This window comes from Nerophis lumbriciformis, linkage group LG09, assembly GCF_033978685.3.
Source record: "Nerophis lumbriciformis linkage group LG09, RoL_Nlum_v2.1, whole genome shotgun sequence".
Classification (NCBI taxonomy): domain Eukaryota; kingdom Metazoa; phylum Chordata; class Actinopteri; order Syngnathiformes; family Syngnathidae; genus Nerophis; species Nerophis lumbriciformis.
The window spans coordinates 46,151,138-46,169,981 of record NC_084556.2 but is presented as its reverse complement, the minus strand read 5'-3'; the positions used below and the strand labels follow the sequence as shown (position 1 = coordinate 46,169,981).

The following is an 18,844-nucleotide window of genomic DNA, read 5'->3' as shown; positions in this document are numbered from 1 at the left end:
AAACAGAATACAATGATTTGCAAATCTTTTTCAACCTATACACAATTGAATAGACTGCAAAGACAAGATATTTATCGTTCGAACTGGTAGACTTTGTTATTTTTTGCAAATATTAGCTCATTGGGAATTTGATGCCTGCAACATGTTTCAAAAAAGCTGGCACAAGTGGCAAAAAAGACTGAGAAAGTTGAGGACTGATCATCAAACACTTATTTGGAACATCCCACAGGTGAAAAGGCTAATTGGGAACAGGTGGGTGCCATGATTGGGTATAAAAGCATCTTCCATGGAATGCTCAGTCATTCACAAACAAGGATGGGGCGAGGGTCACGACTTTGTGAACAAATGCGTGAGCATATTGTCGAACAGTTTAAGAACGACATTTCTCAATGAGCTATTGCAAGGAATTTAGGGATTTCACCATCTACGGTCCGTAATATCATCAAAAGGGTCAGAGAATCTGGAGAAATCACTACATGTAAACTCAACCCCGTAGTTACGTAGTCTTCTCTGACGCACAATGACGCAACACAAAAACTTCCATCCATCCATTTTCTACCGCTTTTCAAAAGAAAATGCCGGCTACGGAGCTGACAGCAGACTGGTCTAAGAGTACAACATTAGCGATCAATATTCGTGTCCATGGAGTTTGGTGAATATGTCTGTTTTATGTAAATTATTTTGTGTTAAAATCTTATTTGTTAAATGCTTATACAAGTTTGAAACGATTGCATGCTAATTTTTGTTAGCCTGTCAATGGGGTCGTCCATTGTACATTAGCATTAAACTAGCAGCCTAATAGCCAACCTATGCTGTATAATTGTATTGGGTTTTTATTTTATTTTATGCCAAACTATTGTTGATTTAACATGTGCACTTCCTCTGTATTAATGATGTACTTTCCTTTGTGTGCTTAGTTTTACACTAACTTCATTGTGGAGACTGCCAACAAACACCCACAAGTTGGAAGTTTTTGTTAACCTATCTGCCAAACTAAATTCCAACAGAACTGAATAATTTATTTGCATAAACCAGGAGTGTACAAAGTGCAGCCTGTGTTATATTGTAGTAATAAAATAAGCAGCGACAATTGAAAATTATAGAAAAACATAATAATGTCTTGTTTGAAAGCGACGGATGAAAGAAACAAACATAAATGGCAATATATCGATGCCAGCAAAATTATTATGTTCATTTTCATTTATCATTAATTAATTGATTTACTGATTATCAGCGCAGCCCTATCTAGTCCAGTTTTCAAGATTCTAACTGTTGCTCTTGGAACGTAACCCCCGAGTATATTGTATATCAGAGGTCTTCAACAGAGAGTCCGTGACCACCAGGGGGTCTGCATAAGGGTTGTGAAATTTTTGGTTGATTAGACTTTTTTTTTCAAAATATTGTTTTCTATTCTTCACACAATTTTTCCACAAATTTGAATGTCTTCAAATACGCACTAACATTGATCCAACACACAGGAGTGTAGTTTATAAAAAGCAGTGGCATGGACACTCTACTCGCTGTACTTAGCTGGTTAAAAACAAAAAACATGAATATAGAATTATAACATTGTATCCATATTAGCATAGTAAGCGATTAGCGCTCTAGTTCCCTACTAGCGATTAGTGCGCCAGTTGTCAGCTAGTGATTATTGCACCAGTTGTCAGCTGGCGATTAGCGTGCCAGTTGTCAGCTAGCGATTAGCTTGCTAGTTGTCAGCTAGCAATTAACATACTAGTTGTCAGCTTGTAATTAGCGTTCCAGTTGTTGGCTAGTGATTAGTGCGGCAGTTGTCAGCTAGTTATTAGCGTGTCAGTCTACAGGTAGCAATTAGCGTTTCAGTTGTTAGCTAGCGATTTGCGTGCCAGCTGTCAGCTAGCAATTAACGTGTCAGTCATCAGGTCGCGATTAGGGCGTCAGTTGTCAGCTAGTGATTGGCGTGCTAATTGTCAGCTAGCGATCAGTGTGCTGGTTGTCAGCTAGAGATTAATGTACTGGTGGTCAGCTAGCGATTAACGTGCCAGTTGTCTGCAATTAATGTGGCATTATATTATATTATTTGAATATTTTTGTATTGTATGATAACAAAGCACCTTCAGGATCAGTTTAATCTAAAACACATTTTTGTACAAGATACTGTATATAAGTAGTGGGTCCCTGCTCTATCTCTCCATCAGTTTGGGGGTCTATGACCTGAAAATCGCTGAAGACACCTGTTGTATATCATTCAAAACACTCTTCCAGTTTGATAAAAATCACACATTATCTTTGCTATCGGATAAAAATATTAAGTTACACCCGCGTCAAGTAATTCTAAGAGGTTGAAATCTAACGTGGACATTAAAAGGTCATTTCCGCCAAACAGTGCAAATTATTTCAGTTTTTCATTCAGTGAAGCGCAAGCTGCACACCCTGATCCAGCATATGTTACTGTGGAGGGGGGCGTGGCCTGCGGGCCTGCAGCAGAAAGGGGTGTGCCAGGACCGGCCTCGAAGTCAGCAACAGGTGCGTGGAATGGCCCAGGTGGGACTTGTCATCTAATCACCTGTCGCCCAGTAAAAGCAGCAGCCGGGAGGAGAGAGGTGGTTAATAAAACTGTATTGTAACCCTGAACCGGGCTCTCATGTCGGTGCGTGGTGGTCTGGAGGCCCCACGTTGGGCGCCAAATTGTGGAGGTTGCCCTCCCGTGGGTCCTCCAGACCACCACGAACCGACATGAGAGCCCGGTTCAGGGTTACAATACAGTTTTATTTTTCAATATTTTCTGCAGGTTGCTTTCCAGCAAGTGTTCTTTTGTCTGTGACAGGCACGCTTTCGCTCTCACGCCAGCTCCAACCACCTCTCTCCTGCCGGCTGCTGCTTATACAGGGCGACATGTGATTACCTGGGCCATCTACGCACCTGTCGCTGACTTCGTTCCGCTGCAGGCCCGGTGGCCACGCCACCCTCCACAGTTACATAGCTGGAATGGCGTTAGCAGCATGAGCATAATTTAATAATCAACTGATACACAGTTAACAAAGAACAGCAATGGATGACATCCAGCAATGCCAAGTTTTAAACACTCAGTTCAATGTGCTTTTTATCCAGCTGGTCAATAAACTACTTGGCTAAAGATTCTCCCTGATGGTCATTTACATCATCGGGCGTTTTGTATAATTCGCAAGCATTTTCAAGTATGTGATTTTGTTTTTTTGCATGTATGAGAGGAATTGAGAGATATGAACACATTTTAAAACAAATAGGTGGATGACTTTCCACAATAGGGTTACCTGTGGCTGTTGAGGTTGAGGCAGTTGTAGGCAGAAAGATGCCTGGGCTGGCAGCGTGAAGGAGGTCGGTGTAGCCCTGCTTGGCTGGGGTGTGCTTGGTGAGGATGGTTATTGGAAGGGGCAGGCGACGGTGGGTGTGGATGGAGCTTGGGTGTATGTCGAGGCCGGTGTTGGGGTAGCAGTTTCAGCACGTGATGGGGAGGGGGCGCCGGTGATGGCACTTGGCCCTGGGCGAGAGGCACGGCTGCGGGTGTCTGCGGGTGGTGCCTGGGCAGAGCTTCTAAAAGGGGAAGCGGTGGAACGGAAGGCAAAGTCTGGGTGGGGATGTTTGCCTGAGTCCGCTGTGAGGACGGAGACCGTGGGAGGAATAGTTGGTGCTGGGACTGGGGTGGGGGCAGGGGTTGTGGGGACACAGGCTGACTGGGGGCAGTAGCTGAAGGGGATTGAGAGTCCCTGCAGTTTTCCTGGCTCCTCTCCTGACTGCGCTCTAGGCCTGACACCTTGAGAAAGCCTGGGCCTTGAGGCTCCTGGCTGCCATTGGTGGAGAGCGCATTGATGCCAAATGGTGGAACTGGGTGAAAAGAAAAAACATGAACACATTAAAATGGTGGCCTTTTAAGAAAAATATAGCTACCGTAGGGCTGGGCGATATATCGATATACGCGATATATCGCGGGGTTGTCTCTGGGCGATATAGAAAATGACTATATCGTGATATCGAGTATACGTTCTCACGCAGTTGCTTTTAGCTGCGGGCACTACACTACAGGCTCTCGTCGCTCTTTCCTGTCTCTTCTTCTCACAGACAGACAAGCGCACCTTCTTACATACATCACATACTGTCCCGTCATACGTCACATACGTATACGTCCTCCCCGAGCAGAGAGGTAGCAGCATGGCTAACGTTAGCTGTGATGCTAGCGGTAATACGAGAGAAAGAAGGTGCGAATCTGGTAACAAATGAAGGAATAATTAATTCCCAAGAAAAACAGCAGGGGGTCCATCGTCTGCCGGTAGTTTGTCTTCAAGTCGGAATATGTCGAACAGACAACCGTAATTTGTCAAGTCTGGGGCAAAAGCGTTGCTATAAAAAGTAGTATTACTGCTGTAACAAACAGTTCAGGGTGTCCTAAGTTACCGGAGTCGGCGGAGTGTGTTAGTAAGGAGGAGGAGTTTTGTCCCTCCAGAGTTGTTGCCGTAGGGCTGTGACGTAGGGTGTGTGTGGTTGTGGAAGGAGGTGTGTGATGTTGACATTAAAGAAGCGGTGGCTACCGAACCTGCTCTAATGTCTCCCGTTTATTATTTTATTAGATAAGTACACTGTATAGGCGAACCCAGGACACTCGGCTACACTGCTAATATGTAGCATCATTTGAAAAGTCACCCGCTAGACAATGTAGAGGGCTTACTCCGCACGTCAACATCGTTCGGTGCCACACGCCCACACCATCAAAATGCAGAGGCAAACATTTCCAGATCAACACGTATAAAAAAAAATAGTGATTTTTTTTAGTTGTGATTTCCTTCTCTGCATGAAAGTTTAAAAGTAGCATATATTAATGCAGTATGAAGAAGAATGTTTTAAAGTAGACACATAGAATCATCATACTGCTGTGATTATATGCATCAAGTGTTCATTCAAGGCTAAGGCAAAATATCGAGATACATATCGTGTATCGCAATATTAAAAAAAGGCAATATCGCCCAGCCCTAAGCTACCGTTTGACAAGGGTGACCGAATCTGATATTGATAAAAGTCAAACATTTAAGCCAACCAAAATGCTGACGTTCCTCTTTCCTCTTTATGTTATTACCAGACCAAATCATCTTGATCAGTGAGCAACCAATAGATCAGCACGCTAAAAGCAGTTCTAGAAATAGTACCAGTGCTCCACATACATTCATTTATTTGTGGAGGCCCACCACTAATAAATGTAAATACATCCCGACACTGCTCCGAAATTTTATGTGGTCTGCATAAAAAATGAAAGAACAATGTTCAAAAGTTTCTTGGATCATATATTCACTCTGAAATCAAATACGAGTCGTCACAAAAGGTAAAATATCTCAGGTAGGAACAGAGATCTAAGACTCCTCCACAAGCCGCTGGAGTGTGCATTACCACCTGTAAAAGGCCAGGTGTGGACCCATGCAGAACACCTCCACAAGCGTGCAGCCCAGCTTTTGATCTTTAGGAGTCATAACTTGCAATAGTGCTAAGAAGACATAGCCTGGAGTCGCCCTTCCATCCTTCGGAAACACTTCCTGGTTGTGAAATACATGAACCATGGGTGTCCAAAATGCTACGGGCATGTGGCACATTGTAGAAATAAAATACACAAAAACATAACAGCGAAAAATGAAAAAATTCATCAAAAAGGTATAAAATAATTAGAAAAAGCCATGATGTTGATACTAATAAGCAGTACATCAAAGCACTTGCGTTGTTGTGATTGCACCAATTCACGCAATTCAACCAAGTTATGGGGCAAGGTGTGTTATTGTTTGTGCTATGGCGCCATCTTTTAGACAAGTTCGATCACTGCAGGTGCTGCAGTGTCCTTCCATTTAGTACTTTCAACCAAAAGTAAGTGTCCTGTTCCGTCTTATAGCCATCCACAGCGGTTCTACTTGTATGAATTCTTCATTCATCACTCCAAGCAATGTTTGTAAGTTTTACGTTAAGTTTATGAATGTAATATTAGCTTAGAATGCCATTTTTTGTTAGACCCGGGCGATATATCAATTTTATCAATATATTCAAGTTTTTTGTTGCAGATGATTTGAAAATTGAAAAAAAAATAAATGTTTCTACTCTTGTCCCGGCATACTTTTTGCCCCTCTGGAGCTTCCATAGCTTGCGCCGTCCCCTTACTTCTTTTGCGGCACACATAGTAAAACATGGCTGCTGCTAATGCTAATGAGACGTTTGCTCCAAAGAGAAGAAAAGTGTTGTCAGGTTTTGCGGCAACAGGCATGGACGCTGCAAAGTTTGTTTCAAAAAGGCAAGACGCAACAACAAACAAACTAACTACGGGCTAAAAATGGTAAATGATAATGGTAAATGGGTTAAACTTGTGTAACGCTTTTCTACCTTCCAGGTACCGTACTCAAAGCGCTTTGACACTATTTCCACATTCACCCATTCACACACTGATGGCGGAAGCTGCCTTGCAAAGCCCTAACCACGACCCATCAGGAGCAAGGGTGAAGTGTCTTGCCCAAGGACACAACGGATGTGACTAGGATGGCACAAGGTGGGAATCAAACCAGGAGCCCTCAAGTTGCTGGCACTACTAACCAAGCCTTATTATGGTGGAATCATTTATCCAATGTATGTATGATCACACCATGTATGATGAGAATGAAGCACAATCACTAAAGCAGTTGATCTGCGCACCACAAAGATGTGTGAATGAAAAAGGCTGCGTTTACTTTATCTACTTACTGAAACAAACTAAAGTCCTCTCAATGTTTTATTTAATTATTTATTTGGATACAATGTATAATACTTATTAACAATTATTCAAGACAGAAGTTTGCACTTAATTGATCTCAATGTTGGAGATTGTTTATTTGCATGCAATGTGCAATGCCACATTTTATTTAACAAACATATTCTATTCAAGCAGAAATATTGCTTTCCAAGAGAAGCTCTTAATCTAATTATTTGAAAATTATTCCAAAAAAGTACAATTTATATCTGATCTAAAAATAAAAACACTATAAAAATTATAATTTTGCTAAGAGTAAGATGCAGTGTATGCATCCATTCATCCATCCATTTTCTACCGCTTATTCCCTCTGCAGTGTATGCAGTATTATTTTAAACTACATGTTTTTGATTAAATAAAAGAAAAACTTGTTTTGAATTATCTCTGTCATTTATATTCAATGGTTTCTTTAAAAAGTAGGGGAAAAATCGGGGAAAAATGGGATTTTATTTTTAGGCCTTTTTGCTCAGGGCAAATTTTTGGATTGTTTCAGTTTCACAAATTTCTCAGTAAATTCACCAAGACTTATTGACTCAGTTTAACTAATTGTAGAGCTAGCTTCCACAGCTAGTGGGTCCATGACAATGACTTCTGTTGTGTTCGTTTTACTGCGGTGTAAAATACATCGTTTGAAAACAATTGAAGTATGGAAATTAACATTTACAGCATCTTTCTGTATAAATAACTCATTTCGCAATGTCCCGTTCGGGGTAGCGGGGGGTGTTGGAGCCTATCTCAGCTGCATTCAGGCGGAAGGCGGGGTACACCCTGGACAAGTCGCCACCTCATCGCAGGGCCAACACAGATAGACAGACAACATTCACACTCACATTCACACACTAGGGCCAATTTAGTTTTGCCAATCAACCTATCCCCAGGTACATGCTAATATATGAAAAAATATTTTTTTCCCTAAAATTTAGCGGGTGTGGCTTATGTAACGGTGCATTCTATAGTCCGGAAAATATGGTAGTTTTGGGCGATGGAAAGTTAGTCAATTTCTTAACTTAAAGTGTTGTGGGCTGAGGTGAAATAAAGATACCTAAAATTATCTGTACAGAGTATTTGTTTGCAGGGACCTCCTCCAACAGAACCCCTCCTGAAACATCAGCAGCACAGGCTCAAGGGGGATGACGGTGCATACACAAGCAGTAATTAGCTCTCTCTGGGCCATAGGGGAGTATAGTGGCAGAACCCGGGGGGATCCTCTTCCCCCAAAATGCAACCTGTTAAGAGCCTTTAACAGACAAAGAGGTGCAGTAACCCTCTGAGCTGAAGGTGCAGTCTGTCACAACGGGCTTCCTGGCTGACACGCAACTCCCTCCAGACCGCTGCCTTTTCCATTGGGAGCAGGCTGTTCCAACACAATGCCTCCATAACCTATTTCCATTAGCATTAAGATGCAAGGTATTAGCCGCCCCAGGCCCATGCAGCATTGTGCTGTTGCGTAGGCCAGATCACGTTTTGACACACATGCTGTATGCAAGAGTTTCATGGGACATCTGTCACAAGACAAAAGATTAATGGTTTGAAGTTGTTTTGTCACGGTTTCAACTTACTTAGTAATAAAAAGCACTTTGTGCTTCAAAGCCATCAGATGGAGCCGTCTCCGACAAACAAAGTAGAAAGGGAATTCCCAATTCTCAATCGCCTGCTTGCACCTCCAACCCCCTTGAGGTCCACAGCTTGTTTTGAGAACGCCCAAGCAAACTGATTTAAAGAAGGGGTCTATTCTGGTCGTAATGAAGACTCGAGGGCCAGGCAGAGCAGGAACAAATAGGTTGTGGTAGCTTCCTGTCCCATAAGGGTTCATTTGTTGGTCTTCTTTGTCCCTGGAAGAAAATATGCTCAATTCCCTTTTGGGTGTTGCAGAATGTATAACCCTATTGTTTGTCAACATTTCAGTGGTATTGCATTTTTGACTATCACACAGTTTGGTGGAGCACTAGAGAGGAGAATGAGGTCTGCGTGGGAGGCTGAAACTGAAGTTGGATTAAAGAGGTGAAGGAGGCTTTGTAAGGTTCCGTAGACGAGACAAATGGGATCGTGAAAGGGGTAGGGGGAGTTAGCTTGCTATCCAATTGAGAGCCGTGTCATTATAGTCCAACCGTGTCAAGTCTTCCTTCCACACAGCAGTTCAGTTCAATTATCCATGGTACGATTCAGTAAGCCTCGATTAGGCTAATGTTTCAACCGCAGCGAATGTTTGCTCTGTCCGTTTTGAAAATAGTGATACAGCATAATATACCAGTGAAAAAATGTGCACTTCAAAGAAAAATACAACTGAAGAACAATATCGAACACTGCAGAAGATTATGCTTACACTGCTTGTACACAAGAAATACAACTTTGAATAATTGTGTTCCATAGAGTTTTAAAATAGTGCTTTTTAAATGATTCCCTTTCATTTGAACCACTGTAACATTAAAGAAGGCATAGAGTGACCGATCAAGGTAGAGCAGTTTGTTTGCGCATCGGTCCAGAAGTATTGTGGTACTACGGGATACCAGTCCCCCAGTTTACAGATTTTTCAGATCACTCTCTCGACTAATTGTCATACTTTGTGTTACCAGCCTCTCCACCGTTGGTGGTGTAGTTGGTGTAGCGAATGTCACAGTAAGCACCGTAACATTGGTGTAACATCGGACCAAAACATCTGGCTTTTGGACTCCAGAACGAAATGCAAATGACATTAAATAGAATGAAGCAGGTATATTAAAGGCGAAAAATAAAGCGTACACAAACCCCTTCATGTTGCATTTGTGCAAGCCAACTGATTCACTTACCGCACAACTAGCAAAATAGTCCAGAACAATAGCAACTAATCTCTGATATTCGTCGGGGCACGTACAGTCTTTTAATTCGGATTTAAAACTCATTCCATCAATCCAAAGAACCTTTTGAATGCATTTTAAGACATACAAAACTTTTGTTTCCATGATTTTCATCCGAAAATTCCTTCAAAAAACTCTTCCACCGGTCTGTCTTTGCATCCGACCTGCATTCCCCTGATACATTTTTGGTAGTAGCGTCATGTTCGTAGCGCAATCCAAGATCATTTCTTGATACTGTTTGCCATTTAACATCAGCATAGCCATTAAAGACGTAACATTTGTAATAAGTGCCAATATTACAGCGAATATCAGTTAAAACAAGTTGTAAGGCTCTGCAAATGGCTAATGTGACTTCATAGGTCAACCGGAAAAGGAATTCATTCAACCGTGCTAAAAGGAAATGGCACCCCCTAGTGTACGGGATACACATGGCGTATGACCAATAGTCCCATTAGAGAGAGTGCATGGACAGTTGGACTTCACACGTAAGTGTGAAAATACAAAAAAACGAACTATTTGAGAATTCTGACTAATTTAGTGCATGGAAATGTAGAGACTGTATGAGTATTTATTGTCTTTCTTGACTTACTAATCTACTTGCTAACTTCCACTTTTTAGCTGGTTACTCTCTGTTGTAACGTGGTTCCTATTAGCCTTCTGTTGAAATGTATAAAGCATGTATTATTGTCTTGTTTTACTACTTCACAATCAAGCTAGCTTAGCGCTACGGCTAGCATGGCTTGTCCTCTCCTCTCCCTGGGTGTCCACGCTAACCCAGCTAACACATAACATTAAAATAATGTTTGCTAATGCTTCTCCCATGATTAGTTAGAACCAAACCTAGAACTAATGTTTAGAGAACATTTGCCTTAATGCTACATTTAAGAACCGTCTGTATTACTTAATTAACATACAATTGATATTTGACATTTGTCCATCGATTTATAAATCGTCCAGGTTCTAATCGTAATGCATTGTAAGAACGATCATTTTTCCATTGCATTCTATTGCATTGTTTTTCATACAATATTTATTATCTTGAAGTTATTTTTTCTTTTTAAAAGGCATGTTACATGTTAAAATTGTGCTATTTTAGGAGCCAAGCACCGATTTAAAAAACATTTCAATTAATTTAACGGGCGACCCTGTTTCGAGAGTTTTTTAAGGTATGAGCTAAGTCACAGAACCACAGTAATCTCGAACCAATTACTCTCTATTCTGTAAGTAAACGGAAGTTTTTAAGATTAAAAAAGGAGTGCTAAAAGGTTGGCTAGTTTGGGTGCAGAATTGAATGAATTGTGTGCCATTAAAAAATGACTGTCTCATTGATCTATTTAATTTTTATTCGACTGAGCCCAGATGAGAAATGAACTGACAAAAGGAAAGTTCCATTAAAAATCTTTGCACTTCATGTAACCCAAACAGTGACTAAAGCAAAGTGAGACACTGCTGATGAGGCAGTTCAATATGGTGTTAGATCGCTGATGTGGAAGATGAGGGGAATTAACGAAGTCTCTCATATTTCATTGCCCTCACTTGATACAGCCTGGCCTGCATAATTGATTGACAAACAAGCGATCATGTTTTAAAGGCATGACTAGAAGGCGAGCAGCTGTCCTACTGAAAAATACATTAGTAATATGAGCCCAAACCACTCTAATCTTTACTGTCTATATTTAATGTGACAGTGGTTGGACATGACAACCTGCACATGCAGACGTCTCGAAGGCTCTAAACATCTGTGCATCTGTGGCCTCCTTCTGTTGCCGTCACTGTTTCTCATCCATTTTTTACCTCCAAAAAGTACCTTCCAACCCTAATGTTCCTTTATTTGAATCAAACAAGAATAACACCAGCATGAGCAGAAAAACACCACATAGCCCAGAGCCAACAAATTATCTAAATTCTATAAACAGCCACTAATTATATATTTATAGCCCTAGAAATAATGCATATTAACATTGACATGATTTGTCCGTGATCTATTGTCATATTATTAGGAGTGCAAATATTCTAATGAAGCCAATGTTTTAATGTGATATATAAAATAGAAAAATTTAAGTGTATTTTTAACGCTGTTGAAAAAAATTGAAAAAGATACAAAAAAGGAGGCGCTTACAATTCTAAAAAGCAAACTTGTCACAGTGTTGACGACACCAGACTTACTGGCTCACTGATGCCCCTGCCACTCGTTGACTATGTTTACACTGCAAGCCAAGTTGGGCCAAATCCAAATTTTTTTAAATCTGATTTTTTTCCAGATGACTGTTTACACTGCAAGAAGAATGTGATTTCTTTTCATCAGACTCCAGTGTAATTTCGCACAGGCCCCAATGTGGCCTCGGCGTCACATGCATGCGCACTTAAATAAAGTGAAAACAAAGGAAGTTGACCCGGAGGAAGTTGCTACTAGTACAAAATACAATAAAAGTTACAACACCTTAAAAATGTGTGTTTTTTTTACGTGAATGTAAATCCAACTTTGATTGATTGATTGAGAAGTTTATTGACATCTTAAAGAATTTAATCCATGTAATGCTTTAAAAAGGCAAATGGATGGCACAAAAAGCCAAAAGGCTTGTTTCCATTGTGGTCCATGTAATATAAAGTAATGTAATGTATGTATGGATGTATATAGTGTAATATATTTAGGAGGGTTCTAATCTTTTAATTGTTGTTAACTAAAGGAGACACAGACATCTACGTGTGCTTTATTTTTCAACTCACACATAAGCAAATGCGCCACAGCTTCAATTCTGGTCTTTCAATAATCGCTATTTCTTCGGAATCAAAGTATATAATATATATATAAATAAATATATACATTCACATATTACATATAACCTATTATTTGTGCGCTATTGACAAGTGATGCACTGAAAATTTGGACGTCTTAAATAGACTTTGCTCACTGAAACCGGATGTTGTGATGAACAACCCACTTGCGCTGGCTACTGCGTCTTTCTCCGCGCACACGAATGACGTAGCTCGCCCAAAGCTGACGAAAAAGTCACATACAGGTAGGGCTGGGCGATATGGTCTGTTATCAATATCTCGATATTTTTAGGCCATGTCATGATACACGATATATATCTCGATATTTTGCCTTAGCCATGAATTAACAATTGATGCATATAATAACACCAGTATGATGATTCTATGTGTCTACATCAAAACATTCTTGTTCATACTGCATTAATATATGCTAATTTTAAACTTTCATGCAGAGAGGGAAATCACAACTAAGTCAATTGACCAAAACTGTATTTATTAAACCGTTATTAAGCAGTGGCATGATGTCACTAAGATGACATATCAAAACAACACTAAATTAAAGTGCACCTTTTGTACAGAATGCCACTACAATAGTTTAAAACAAATAAAGTGCACTTTTGTGGTCAGCACGGTGGAAGAGGGGTTAGTGCATCTGCCTCACAATACGAAGGTACTGAGTAGTCCTGAGTTCAATCCCGGGCTCGGGATCTTTCTGTGTGGAGTTTGCATGTCCTCCCCGTGACTGCGTGGGTTCCCTCCGGGTACTACGGCTTCCTCCCACCTCCAAAGACATGCATCTGGGGATAGGTTGATTGGCAACACTAAATTGGTCCTAGTGTGTGAATGTGAGTGTGAATGTTGTCTGTCTATCTGTGTTGGCCCTGCGATGAGGTGGCGACTTGTCCATGGTGTACCCCGCCTTCCGCCCGATTGTAGCTGAGATAGGCTCCAGCGCCCCCCGCGACCCCGAGGGGAATAAGCGGTGGAAAATGGATGGATGGATGGAAGTGCACTTTTGTGCATGATGTCACACAAGATATTTCATCCATCCATCCATTTTCTACCGCTTATTCCCTTTTGGGGTTGCGGGGGGAGCTGGAGCCTATCTCAGCTACAATCGGGCGGAAGGCGGGGTACACCCTGGACAAGTCGCCACCTCATCGCAGGGCCAACACAGATAGACAGACAACATTCATACTCACATTCACACACTAGGGCCAATTTAGTGTTGCCAATCAACCTATCCCCAGGTGCATGTCTTTGGAGGTGGGAGGAAGCCGGAGTACCCGGAGGGAACCCACGCAGTCACGGGGAGAACATGCAAACTCCACACAGAAAGATCCCGAGCCCGGGATTGAACCCAAGACTACTCAGGACCTTCGTATTGTGAGGCAGATGCACTAACCCCTCTTCCACCGTGCTGCCCCAAGATATTTCAATAAGTGTCAAATAAAAATGAGCTGCATAATAGGAAATCAAATAGTGTATGTCCTTCGCTATGTGGTAGGTTACTGCGGACGTTATCTCCTTCTGTTTTAGACCATTTTTTTCATACGGTGTTGATGTGGAAATGGTTGCTTGGGCATTTTGTTGGTGTGGCACCGGCCGAGATGTTGACATGCAGGGTTTCAAGAAGGGCTGCAACTAACGATTAATCTGTCGATTATTACTTCGATTAATCGATTAATAATCGGATAAAAGAGACAAACTACATTTCTATCCTTTCCAGTATTTTATTGGGGGAAAAAACAGCATACTGGCATCATACTTATGTTGATTATTGTTTCTCAGCTGTTTGTACATGTTGCAGTTTATAAATAAAGGTTTATAAAAAAATAAAAAAATAAAATAATTAAAAAATAAAATAAAATAAAAATTGCCTCTGCGCATAGCATAGATCCAACGAATCGATGACTAAATTAATCGCCAACTATATTATAATCGATTTTAATCGATTTAATCGATTAGTTGTTGCAGCCCTAGTTTCAAGCACTCTTCATTCTCTAGCGGGTGACTTTTCAAATGATGCTACATATTAGCAGTGATACTACTTTTTGTAACAACGCTTTTGCCGCATAGTTGTAAAACATCTTCCCACTTGAAGCCAAACCACCACCAGACGATGGACCCTGTGCTGTTTTTCTTAGGAATTAATTCTTCCTTCATTTGTTACCAGATTCGCACCTTCTCTCTCTCGTATTACCACTGGCACCGCTCCGTTAGCACCTGCAACTGCTAACGTTACCCATGTCACTAACTCTCTGCCCGGTGAGGGCGTGTGACGTTGCACTCGCGTCAGTATGTGACGTATGTAAGAAGGTGTGCTTGTTTTACCACTCTGTGACAAGGAGAGACAAGAAAGAGTGAGAAACGCCTGTAGTGTAATGCCCGCAGCTAAAAGCAACTGCGTGAGGACGTATACTCGAATATCACTATATAGTCATTTTCTATATCGCACAGAGACAAACCCGCGATATATCGAGTATATTCGATATATCGAGTATATTCGATATATCGCCCAGCCCTACATACAGGTCGCATTGCGTTTAGACTGGAGAAAGAAAAGATCAGATTCCAATTGAATTCAGGACTACCTCCTGATGTGGCCTGAATCTGATGCCAGAAGATCAGATTTAAATCACTTTGGAGCATTTAGACTTGCAAAAAAAAAATCACATCTGTGTCACTTGAGGGCAAAGACATCAGATTTGATGTGCAGTGTAAACGAGGCCAACGTTTTTCATTTCAATCGCTGTTTTGCCACACAAAGCGACTTCTTACAGATCAATGGTTATTGCCGTAACCAACCTTACTCGGGACTAAAGATGGTTTGTAACTGTAGCTAAATATGTTGTTAAGCATCCCTTGTTTTTGGCAAAAAGACAAATGTGTTTACACATTGTAACAAGTGCAATAATAAACTAAACACTCCGGCAGTCATCTGTTTTAGCACTTCAAAGCACCGAAAAATGGTATCACAACCCCTCTGAATCACTAAGATGGAAACAGATCTACCAGGTACACAACAATGAAATAAAACAGCATTTGCTGTTTTATTTCATTGCATCCACGGAAGAATTATCAAAACAGGAGAGCATTAGTTGACAATCTAATTACTCCGCAGGGCTTTCTAATTCTTGCAGCAAAAAATGTGTATGTTCCAAGCACCATGTTCGGCTGAGAAGTAAGGCACTTCCTAGACACTAGCTTCCCCGCCCGCACCAGGGATACAGCCCGATTTCACCCAATTCATGGTCCTACAAGACCAGTGTCAATGGCAGTTCTGTAAAACTGACAGTTATGTAGCAAACATGCAGTAGTTCACTGGCTGCAAAGGCAGATGAGGGCTGCAGCAAATGTTGACTCACAATCATCAGTTCTCTTTGTCAGTGCATACGAGTCCTCATCCTTGTTGAGCTGTGTGTCGTGCAGCAGTCACCACACTTAAGAAGATTCAGGCATAGGCTTTTTCCTTTTATTAAGACTCCTCTGCAATCAAGGAGTGGTTACGAGAGCAGGAATGTGCCCAGTCTGCCAACGGACTTGCAAATCCAGGGTTGGCCTTGTGAGTCACCTTGTGAGTGCACAAAAAAAATCCTTCTCGACTTGAGACATCCATATTTAATTTGATAGCATACGTGGTTCAATTCCTAATAGTGGTCAATATGGTCTCTGGGATCAGTCTTTTTTTTAGCTCTTCATCAAGTTTTGAATTGCAAAAATTGCAGGACAGGAACTATTTTCCACATAAATGAAATTAATAAAAAGCCACTCAAAACCAATACTTAAAACTGTGCTGTCTGTGTATCTTCAAAGCAATTTGCTCTAATTGAACACAGAATAAAGTGGTATTTTGGCCATTTGTTTTTATAGAAACTGTGTTTTCAAATAAAAGAAATGCAAATATCTAAAGGCTGAAAATGGAAGTCTTTAAAAAAGGATGCGTGTTTAATCTGTGTAAAAATGAGCATAGCGGAGTCATTGGGAAGTCCTCTATTCCGTCCATAAAACCCAATTAAAAACATCCAAAAACCACCCACAATACTCTTCAAATATCGTGACCTGAATATTAACCAAGTATGTGATATTGTTATGATAAGCGCTAAAGCAGACAAACTATTTATAGCAGTGCCGTGATCAGAAGTGTGTGTGCCGATGTTTACATCATTGAGTGGTAAGCTGCTTCCTTGCTTACCTGCTCGTGAATGTTTATCCTATATCATAAATCATGTCTCTCACCTAATTAGTAGAAGGACGAAGATGTAGCCAATTTAGAGAACGACACGGAAAGAGGCTTGATTCCACTCCAGTTTTAGGGTGCTAGTGGCACCCTAATGTCCTCAGAAATTGTACAGTAAGTGATGTTTTATTATGTTTGTTGGCTCTCATTAAGTCTGCAGTGATGTTTAATCAGTGATGGTGGTAAAAATAAAAAGCGAACGCTGTGATGCGTTTTTGAAATTAATGCGCCGCGTATGCTTAAAATGTTCAAATTACGTAAATATTAAAGCAACATTAATTATAATATTATAATATTTTCATAACTTTTGGGATGAGACATTGACTTACAACTAGTTGAATGACACCTCTGTCATGGCCTGACGGGGTCTGTATTGTTTTTTCTGGCACTATGCAAATGTCGGGAAGGTGGCAGGTACCCTGCCACAAAAACTACAAATGTCCTGACTTGCTTTACGGCATACGTCACTCCGCCTTGCCCCATTTGTTAAAAAGTCAAAAGTCGATGCAAACAACGACGGACAAGCGCTCCATTTTGGTAAGTCAGAATTTCCGAGTTCTTAGTCGGAATTTCAACTGGAACGCCCCTCGTAGTCGGATTTATGACTCGGAAAGTTGGAACATTTTCACCACCCCTGAGTTTGTTTCAAAGATGGCTGCTCTAAATGTAAACAATGATGTCCGCTTCTATAATATCCGTTATTAGCACTTCTGATTAGTTTTTGTCGCAGTAAATCAGCTATAAACAATGTATTGTTGTATGTTTAAATATGGTAACATTAGTGTAGTGTAGGGCAGCACGGTGGACAGGGGTTACTGCGTCTGCCTCACAATACGAAGGTCCTGGGTTCGATCCTGCGCTCGGGATCTTTCTGTGTGGAGTTTGCATTTTCTCCCCGTGACTGCGTGGGTTCCCTCCGGGTACTCCGGCCTCCTCCCACCTCTAAAAAACATGAACCTGGGGATAGGTTGATTGGCAACACTAAATTGGCCCGAGTGTGAATGTGAGTGTGAATGTTGTCTGTCTATCTGTGTTGGCCCTGTAATGAGGTGGCGACTTGTCCAGGGTGTACCCTGCCTTCCGCCCGAATGCAGCTGAGATAGGCTTCAGCGACCCCCCCGCGACCCGAAAGGGACAAACGGTGTTTGCAGAAAAAGTGCATATTTTCCCATAAGTTGTTTATATCCAGATAAGGCAAGCACAATAATAGCCTTCTGGATGTGGCAATTTTGATTTCCCACGTCGTAATTGAAACACTCTCAACTCGGCTGTGACGTTATTCCCAGCTCCGACTTCCAACTTCCCAGATAAATGGAACACAACATTACACTGCTATCATGGTTGAAGTTGCAAAACAGCCGAACAATCGAAAAGTTTTGCCTGAGGAGACAAAAATAAGAAAAGGGGAGCCTACCCGGATAAACATTGCGCCGGCTTACACTCGCTGGCGTGAGCTCCAACAAGGAGAGATTTTTGACCCAATGCTGCCCTGTTTCTGACTTTTGATGCTCAAATCAGAATGATAATGCTAATGTTAGCTATTGGAAATTTTCATGGTAGCAATAAATACCCACCTTCGCAGTTCCACACTGACACGACCAGCCACGCAACAAACTCAAAAACACTGTAAAAAGAAAAAACAATGCGATAGCTGCAAACCGCAAATATAAAGTTTGAGTAAAATATGCAGGTTCCTACTGTAGAAAGATCCGTCATACTGAATCAGTGTGGTATTATCGCGTCAGTTGGTAGTTGACAGTAGTTTCTGACAATTTGCAACGCCGGTTGGTCCTCATGGGAAATGTGGTCTTCTTTCAGGCAAAACAAAACCGCTTTGGTCCACTGCCGCTGCTAACATCAACCAAAACTGACAGTTCTTAAGTGGGGCTTTAAAATGTTATTATAAATATGCCTGTTATTACATTACATATATACTTACAGCAATTATATAAAACCTTAATGGAGGTGTTTGGATATGTTGTAAGAGCTTTGTAGGTAGGATAGAACGACTCCATTGTCAGCGGACTTTTGATCGCATTTATTATTTATTTAGAATAGTTCTTATCTTACATAAGGATTGTGAATGAAAGGCACAATTCCAAAAAAGTGCTGTTCCCCTTTAATGATACATAATTTTTGCATGCCTGTTTGTTGATGGTTTAGAATGCAAGGGAAAAATGACAGATTATACTTGGTTGTTGTGCAGATGTTGCCTTAAAGTTCTGCTGG

At 41.1% G+C, this 18,844-nt stretch overlaps 1 protein-coding gene across 1 annotated transcript in view; it reads right to left on the bottom strand.

Annotated features, from left to right (window-relative positions):
• auts2a (activator of transcription and developmental regulator AUTS2 a) overlaps positions 1-18,844 on the bottom strand; it is a 200,666-nt gene that overhangs the window by 41,270 nt on the left and 140,552 nt on the right. Inside the window, exon 4 of the mRNA XM_061963084.2 lies at positions 3,273-3,843. Coding sequence (XP_061819068.2) covers positions 3,273-3,843 — 571 coding nt within the window. The remainder of the gene's footprint in view (positions 1-3,272; positions 3,844-18,844) is intronic.